Source organism: Stigmatopora nigra, chromosome 15 (genome assembly GCF_051989575.1).
Source record: "Stigmatopora nigra isolate UIUO_SnigA chromosome 15, RoL_Snig_1.1, whole genome shotgun sequence".
NCBI lineage: Eukaryota > Metazoa > Chordata > Actinopteri > Syngnathiformes > Syngnathidae > Stigmatopora > Stigmatopora nigra.
The window spans coordinates 9,547,617-9,556,855 of NC_135522.1; the positions used below are offsets into that span (position 1 = coordinate 9,547,617).

The window sequence follows — 9,239 nt, forward strand, 5'->3', positions numbered from 1 at the left end:
TATATTATATATACTATATATATAGACCTAGATCTATATTATATATTCATGCTATATATAATATAGATCTAGGTCTGTTTCTGAACCACTTGGGGGTGTTGGAGCCTAACCTAGCTGACTTCAGTCCATGATTTGGTGGCCAGCCAATCGCAGGGCACAACGAGACAAACAACCATTCACACTCATACTCACACCTAGGGTCAATTTGGGGTGTCCAATCAGCCTACCATGCATGTCTTTGGAATGTGTGAGTAACCCGTAGTACCCAGAGAAAACCCACACGGGCCTATGGAAAACATGCAGACCCCTCACAGGTGGACCAACTTGGATTTGAACCCAGGTCTCCCACTGTGAGACCGACACACTAATCACTTGCACCACCAGGCCCGCCTACTGATGTCATGATATGCCAATCTTCAAGTTGATATCGCTGAACTCATTTTATGTAGTCTATAAAATAGTTGTTTGGTCGGGAGTAAGACATCCCAGTACATCACACAACAACATTATCTTTATTGTGGTTCCAAATGAATGTTTCACATTTTGTACAAAATCAATAGAAAAGCCTGACACTCCCGATTTCCTGGCAAACCTTTGCTGAGTTACTTAACTCACCAAAATGGCATTGGAAAGAACTAGTGTTGCACCGATACTAGCATTGGATTCGGTTCCGATAAGACTCTAAAATCACATTTTGACATTCGTTCATCCACTGTCGGACCTCCCACATAGTAATTTGGTATTAAGAGAAAAAGAAATCAGTATATTTGTATGTATATATTTCAAAACATAGTATCAGTACAGTCTTGGCATTAACCAATACCATGCAAGCTGAGTGTTGGAATCAAAATCGGTATCGGGCGGCAAAAAATGGCATCGGTGCAACAGTAGAAATAACATCCCTGACCTGCGAACCAATCAAGTAAAGACACTTTCTAGAGTCTATGGTCTGAAGCAGAGTATTTTACAGTTTGTAACCTGTCATGATGAGAAATGTACAAATTGTTGTTTCTCTGCTCTGCATATAAAATGGTCAGCATCCATAAAATGTCTTCAATATGTGGACACAGTACCACAGCAACATCATGCAGGCTAAGATAGCGTTTTGTAGAAATGTAGCATTTTAAAAACAGACATATTACCAGCAAAAAAGCCTCAACTGTCACATGCCAGTTTCCAACACACATTGTGCACTCCTTGCCCAACGCTGTGTCTGCACGCAGGTTATTTCAGAGTGAACGAAGGAATAGAGATAAGAGAGTCCAGTACACACCCTCGGTTAAGATCAGAAAAATGAAAATAGATTTTATTAAGCCAATGCAAAGATCTTAAACAGGAGAAAACATGATAGGAGGGCAAAGAGGCACTTACAGAATCTTGTTTATTTGTTCTGTTTTGCTTTGTGTTGCACAGATACCATTTTTTTTGGTCCCGATACTGTCCCTGTGTGGTATCGGCGGATGCCGAGACTCTAGTGATACATTTCTATTGAAAAAATATGATTTTTTTACCCCCTCCCAATATACTACACACTGACCATAAAAGTGAGTGCTATCATGGCTTGATCAGACCGTGATTTCTAATTGGCCATCATTAACAGTGCTAAACATCCAATCCATTTGTGGCAGAAGGGATGGCAGCGAATGTTAATTTTAAGGATTGGACACCTACTACTGTTAAACTAATTGGTGGGAGGATGCACCTTTGCCAGAGGAAGAAAAGTTTTCATTTTTAACCCCTTTAGCCATGTTTGGCAGCACTAGATATCCAATCCATTAGAAGGATTTCACAGCAGAGGATGATTTGACACCATCATCTTTGGAAAGCTGATAGCCGCTACACTTTTTACACTGAATATATGTGGCAGCCATCTTGGGTAGGTCGACCATAGGTTGGAAACAAAATCTTGGAGTATATATTGCACAGCAGCTGGGTGATTTCTTAGTACTCCCTGATACCGACGACATCATTTTAGTGCCGTATCGGTATGGATAGTAATATCGGTGCAACACTAGTTCTAACACAACGCTAGCATCTGCGCGTGTCTTAGGTAGCACAGCTACATTTCTATTTTAATCAAAAGTCCAACACGCACGCTCACACATTGGGTTTTCGTTCGAGTGGTTGGCACATGTACATGCAAAGCAGTCATTTGACGAAACTGGGGCAAAAGAAGGACAAGAAGGAAGGAGGAAGGTAAAATACGGCGGTGCAGGTGAAAGGACAAACAACAACGGATAACAAGAGGCTCCGAAGCACTCGTATTTTTTTTTTTTAAAAAGACACCTTCCCTCACAGATTCTGTTCCCAGTCCTTCGTGTCACTTGTCAATAGCAGCGCCAGAGGAGCCCTCCGATTGGTGCAAATGGCCGTACATTTGGTCAGTCAGTTTCCAGGATGAGCGGTGGTTGTTCGTTCTCGTCCTCCAAACGCAAGCTGTTGAGGTCTTCTTCGAGGCTAGCTCCTCCCACCGCGCCCTGCTCTTCACAGTAACCTAAAATGTTGAAAGAGTGGGTTCAAAAATGAGCAAGCTGACTTCGGGCTAAAGGTGGGGGAAACCATGAATTGGTGGCCAGCAAGGAAAAAAAGAACAACCATTCACACTCACACTCATACCTAGGGGCAATTTAGAGTGTCCAATCAGCTTCCCCTGCATGTTTTTTAAAAATGTTTTAAATGTGGGAGGAAACCGGAGTACCCAGAGAAAACCCACCCATGCCTGAGGAGAACATGCAAGATCCATAAATGTGGGCAGACCTGGATTCCAACCCAGGCAAGACTGCAAAGCTTTAAGACCGACGCGCTAATCACCCAGTCGGTGATCGGTCGATCTCTAGTCCCAAAAACCTAAATACCTTGCTTTTAAGCACAAGTATACTGTGGCATACCTTTAGTGACAGCACTGTAGGTCTGTGCCACTAGTGGACGATCATGTGACCCCTGTTCAAGGATCTCATTAGGTGGCTCTGCGCTGCCATCTAACCTGAGGTCATAGCAAAAATTTGGATTAAAAACTACTAATTTTATACTACAGTTGTGAGTAACCAATTTCTATTTAAAGCCTATAACTAAATTTTAAAACTTGATCTCCATACTTAAATTGACACATATATCACTGTTATTACATTAACAATACAGATTAAATATTGATTACAATTGCACATAAATAACTTGGGTCAAAACAATATTATGCTAGCAATGTAGGGGAAAAAAAAGTCAGGTGATTGCTGCCAAGTGCCATCTCACTACGTCTGTATTACCTGTGTTGCTTCATGAGAGTACATTCCCCTCCTTCTTGAGGATCCAGGTTGTAGAGATACAAATAGCCATCAGCTGCTGCGACCAACAACCTGGGAATTTTTTGAATCCTACAAGAAAACAAAACAAAATAAGATGTTGGATTCAATAAATCATGCACTTAATTTTACTATCTGCCTTACGTAAAACGTAGTATGTACTGAAAGTACATGTTATTTTCTGATATACTCACAAATATATATTCCTGACCCTGGAACCTTAATTTAAGATTTCAATTATGTTTCAAAAAAGGTTAAATGCATTACAAATAAAGAGTATAGCCAAGTAAAGGATAAAGTCAATGGCGTGGATTTCTTAAATTTTCCTTCAGGAGCTTTATCTTTTTAGACTCGTGCCAGAATGAGGACAAAAAAAAACAAGCAGAGAGAGAAACTTACATTGCTAAAGCACAGATGTTCTTATGGCCACAGAAGGGCAGGCGCACAGTGGCAAAGGCTCGCCCCTGTGTGAACATTTCAGTGACCTGGGAGGGTAGATAGGTGGTTGACGCCATCAGAACCTTGCCCAAGTATCCTCCCCATGTGGTGGGTTCTTCTGCAGGTCTACGTACAGTGAGAAACATTTAGAAATTATATAACAATAATGTCCAGCATGTTTACAGTTCTTGATTAACTCATTGGTTGGATTTGGAAGAATAGACGTCCAACACATTTCATTTAGCAGGACATCACCAAAGGGCACCAAATTAAAACAAATATGTGGTACACGTTTGTAGTGCCGAGATCAATGTATCACTTAAAGAGCAGCTGCCATTGCGCATTTATATCAGGCATGACAGGTTTAAGATGATTTCAGCAGACAACCTGAAGCGGTCTTCAAACCAGGAAGGTATACCTTATGGACAATGACCTCTAATAATAAAAGTATTATGCCACAATGTGAGTATTGCACATGTGCACATTGAGATGTCCCGCTTTCAAAGGACCCATTGGTCAAGCCTATTTCACTTGCATTCAAACGGTCACCGATTGTGATCTCAAGTCCTGTAATTAAGCTATGGCATCAGTGACTTTAAATAAAAAAGCAAAGCACATAATTAAAAAAAAATACGTACACATACTTCTCCTTTTGTGTTTCTAGCTTGAAGATGTGAACCGTTTCTGTGTTGCTGGACGCCGACAGGTATAAGCCTTCCATGCTGAAGGCCAACGAGCAGATGCTGACGCACCTATGACAAGAAACACACACTCATAAGTAAGCAACACTTTTGTCCATTGTGAAATCAATCACCTCTTGACTCCTCGTCGAAACTCAAAGAGTTTTTGTCCTTCTGGGATGGAGAAGACACGGATGACTGTTCCCTAAAAGGATATAAAAAGACAAGACATGTGGTATGAGATAATAATGGTAGGGGACCAGAGGACACTATTTACTCAATCCTGCAATAAGAGTGAAGGAGAAGAAAAAAAAGGAAAGAGCTTTGTGACAGTCCTACCTTCTCTGAAGCTGTGGCCACTTTGGTTCCACTGGCATCAAATGCAAGAGCTGCTAATGGGCTGTCATGGGCTGGAATCATGTTTGCGGCTCGCTGGACAAAATGTGTAGCAAAAGGGTGTGTTATATCAGGATAAAAAGAGTTTGTTCTACAGTAACTAATAGTGTCACTGTCCAATGCTATTTTTCTCTTGGTTCTCTTGTTTTAACTGTTTAGCAACAACCAATGGAAAAAAATGTTGGATATCAAGATGTTTAAGATGTACATCTCCATTTACGGCTAAAACTTTCATTGAAAAGTGAGGTCACTAAAGAGACAGTGTAAGAGACAGAAGCAAGGGACGTAGTCCGTGTGTTGACATACCAGGTTTACTGTGTCAAAAACTTGAACTTCTCCTATCATGGAACTGCCAGGATATGCCAGATAACAGTTGTCGTTACTAATGGACAAGGCACACAACCCTAGAGGAAGCAAAAATACATCAAATTCAACCATCAAGTCTTTTAGAGGTTAAAAGAAATAACCAAAGTTGTTGTTTTTGTTATAAATATTATGACTGTAAAATTAATATAATACATTTTAAAAAGTTGTGACTTTCTGATTCTAATTCTAATTTGATGACCACCAACTGTTTTAAGTTAAACTTTGATTTTGCACTACTCTTTATAGTAATAGAAGATATTTTTGAATTTTCCGTCTTATCTTATTGGCCACCATTCACGGGTCTTACATATCATCCATGCCATTTGAAGTGGGAGGGTGGCGATTGGAGATGTTTCAGTGGGAAACACATTTAAAGAGTTTTAACTCAATTTTTAAAAGCCACATAAATATCTGTCTATTATGTCTAATAGCATTGAAAGACTTCATTAAAGAGAAAAAAAAAGCTTCAGACAAACCTGAAGGGTTGGGTGGAGTTTCTCTGATTGTATGCAGCACTTTCATGTCTCGAATATTGTGAATGTAAAGCGACTCCTCCAGACACACAATCAGCCTCTGTATAGGAAACAACACCAAAAAAAGAGACTATATGAGCAGATCTTTCGTTAATTTGGTTTGAAATACAATTGAAACCTTTTTCTTTACCTGTCTGTTAAGCTTGACAGCCAGTATCGTGTTGGAGTACGAGTAGTTGCAGATTTCAGTTCCCTTCTTGAAGTGACAGACTTTGAGCTTCCTGGGGGCCTTCAGGCTTACGATGGCCACCAAGCTGCTGGAGAACAACCGCTCCACAATACACACATCTTCTGTGTCCGCTGCACAAGCACATACACCAACAGGTTTCATGAGACACTTGGTTCTGGGTTCCATGTTATTTTGTGACTCAGTCATAGTATAAACGGAGAACAAGCAGCTATGGACATAGACACCCATAATGTATATTTATACAAATAATGTCTGAATGGTGTAGCATGGCTACAAACTATAAATAGGATAATTATACAATACTTACTACATTCATATAAGTGTTCCAATTTTTCCACAGTGGACAAAGAGAAAAACTTGTATCCTGATTTGGTGCCAACAGCCAAAGACCTTTAAAATAACACAAATACAAACATGAGTCATTACAACATCAAAAATATCAACAGTGCTGTTAGTTATTTAAAAAATGCTTGGTCAAATCATTAGCTTGAGCATTCCAGGTATACAAACCACCACAGGGCACGGTGTTGCTGAATAGTAGTGGTAATATTGATTCAGAGGAATGTATTGCAGAATCAATTTTTTAAAAACATCTTTATAATATATGCATGCATATTTTTAAATTCAATATTGGTACAGTATAAGCATCACCAGATACCACACAGGAATGTCGGAATTTAAAATAGGATCAGTCTAACATAGACTATGAGACTAAACAAAAGTGATAACACAATCATGGATAACAAACAGGGTTGCATTTCAAAAGTAGTATAGTAGTTGTTATCATTGTATCAGTTAAGTTTTTTTAATGTGTATTTAGTACTATATGGACAGTGTATACCACATTGCAGATATTTTCATTTTTATACTAGCAAGATGGCGGCCCAGCAGCCAAGTCGATAGCATGTGAGCCTCACAGTATTAGGGTTGAGGGTTTGATCCCAGGCTGATTGTCCCGGGGCTTGCGTGGGTTTTCTCCAGGTACTCTGGGTACCTCCCACATCCCCAAAACAAGCAGGGTATGCTTTTTGAACACACTAATCTGCCCATAGGTATGAGGAGGCATAGTTAGCAGGGATAGTCTCCAGCACCCCCCGCGATCTTTGTGAGCGGTTCAGTTCCAAAACGCAACAAACCCATCAGAATTTCTCGCCTATTTTGTGTACTGTTTTTAATGGTGCAGAAACTATCATTTTCTGTATTTCTTAGCAGTGTTTTATTGAAGAAGGGTCTACTTTCATTTGATCACGTTTAGCTGTTATTGGGAGCCACGTCGACATTAATAGTCTAATCTGACACAAACAGAGTCAAGTAAATAAAATAATTACTACATGTCATCCCACTAAACTTTGTCGAACTCAACAAATACAAAGTAACCGAACGTGGAAAACTACAAAGTGAAACAGCTGGCAACAGTACCCTTAACTAAATACACGTGGAATACTGAACATTCTGAAGTGTGGTTCATGTTGCTAAAAGTACCAGGAGACCACAACATCACGTTAGCCTAGCATAAGAACCAATATAAGGCGAGGTTCACCTTTGGAATCAGATAACGAGAAAAAACGTGTAATTGCTTTAACATTCATAGAAAAGACAGTCAGGCGCGGCCTCGTCGAGCATTGTCATGCCACCAAACGAGCCTAAAAGCTCCCAAAAAGCAAGATGACGCTAGCTAACTCGAAAGAACGGCCCACCGGAGCACCGTACATTGCCCGGAGCCTGGCTATGTTCTTCCCCGCACGGCCCCGCATTCGGCACGGCCCTGGCTTACGTGTTGTCCTGGTTAAAGTTGGCGAAGAGGAGCTGGCTTCCGCCCGCGTCCCCGCTTAGGCTGGCCAAGTTCATGAGCCCGGCACCATCGACGTATAAATTACTGGGGGGAATTGAAGCAGTTGGCCTGGTTATGATAGTGTTTGAGGATGACTTGTGGTTGCGATTTAAGGCACCATTGCCTAGCCAGACTAGCACTAGCAATGCTAAAAGGATTGTTGTTGTTTTTCATTGAGGAATTGCTGCTTAACCTAATTGCGCATGCGCGTAGCCAAAACCATTGAGCTGTCTTAAAGGAACCGAAACACCTTTATTTGTTATTATTGCTCGAAAAGATAAAAATAAAACCCCTTTCAAACTTTCGTGGGTAGAGCACCCGTTTAAACGTATTCAAAATATATTCTCTTAGAGAATATCTACTCTAATGAGTTAACCTATGTATACATGCAAAGTTCAAACACAGACCAACGGACTCCTTTCTACAGCGCTATCTGCCGTCGACACATGGTATTACAGAACATTAAAACTATATGGTATGATAAATTTAAGATTGGGGTAGGGAAATACTCCCACCATGCTATTTAATAGTTCATTAAATCACAAAAATAAACACTATTTTTAAGCTTTCATTAACATACTTTGTACAATATTAGCATTGATAATTAATTATTTGTGTTTTCTTTTTCCAAGTGTATTGACTATTGAATTGTGTAGGCTGACGTTTTATGGTTCCTCTAGAGCAGGCGTAAGGAATCTATGGCTCATAAGCCACATCTGGCTATTTTGACAGGTGCATTGGGCTGTCCGCTAACTTGCAAGCTAAAATTTGGTGGCAAAGCCGTGTCCCAAAGGTGCAAATAGGAGCGTTCCGTCAACACTGTGGCGTTGACTTTACCTCTAGCAACTTTTTAATCATATTTCTTTCAAATTAGACCTTTTTGCATACATAATCTCATTGACCTGCATTGATTAGCAACAGCGTAACAATGTTGTCCAAAGAATTCAGGGACTTTTTCTAACTTTAAAAGTGGTGAAATGACAAAAAAAAAGCCACACAATTCCATGTATTTGGACTTTTAAATTCTGACTTTGGCTCTAAAGGAATAACATTTGAAAATAGGAATTGTTTATGGCTCTCTCTGTCCAAACAGTTCCCGACCCCTGCTCTAGAGGTTTGTAGGCACTGGCAAACTTCCAACATGATGGTTTACATTCTCTTCCAGGTAAATATGTCTTCTGAAATAGAAAGCAAAGCTGTCCAAGCCATAACTGCATCTGCATGAATAAATAAACTATGTTGATAGAATACTATAACTCGGTCACCATCTATAACATTTACAATACTTTATATGTACTTGTTTGCCCATTGTTTGACATACTCTATTTTATCAGTAAATACAGTCTGAGCTAAATGTATAAACCTATTTGTTTGAAGCATAAACCCTTTGCATAATGTGTCTGTTAAGCCTCACACACAAACCTTACACAAGGGATTCAGTTAGTTGTTGGATAATATTTAATTTTCCATTGCAGTCTGCATATTTCCTGAGTTCACATAACTGAGGGC

General features: G+C 39.9%; 1 protein-coding gene across 2 annotated transcripts; it reads right to left on the reverse strand.

Moving 5' to 3' along the window:
- Positions 1-489: 489 nt before the first annotated feature.
- Positions 490-7,932, reverse strand: wipi2 (WD repeat domain, phosphoinositide interacting 2). Of its 2 annotated transcripts, none has more exons than XM_077734917.1 (12): positions 7,674-7,932; positions 6,207-6,289; positions 5,840-6,009; positions 5,653-5,749; positions 5,117-5,214; positions 4,754-4,846; positions 4,549-4,619; positions 4,379-4,486; positions 3,696-3,860; positions 3,261-3,368; positions 2,889-2,983; positions 490-2,494 (listed from the first exon to the last, which is right to left on the reverse strand). In XM_077734917.1, exons 1-12 carry the CDS (start codon positions 7,745-7,747, stop codon positions 2,382-2,384), a joined length of 1,275 nt encoding a protein of 424 aa, XP_077591043.1. In that variant the 5' UTR covers positions 7,748-7,932; the 3' UTR covers positions 490-2,381. The 2 variants fall into 2 exon arrangements, with proteins under 2 accessions (XP_077591043.1, XP_077591042.1); XM_077734916.1 differs by having other exon boundaries at positions 4,373-4,486.
- Positions 7,933-9,239: the final 1,307 nt, after the last annotated feature.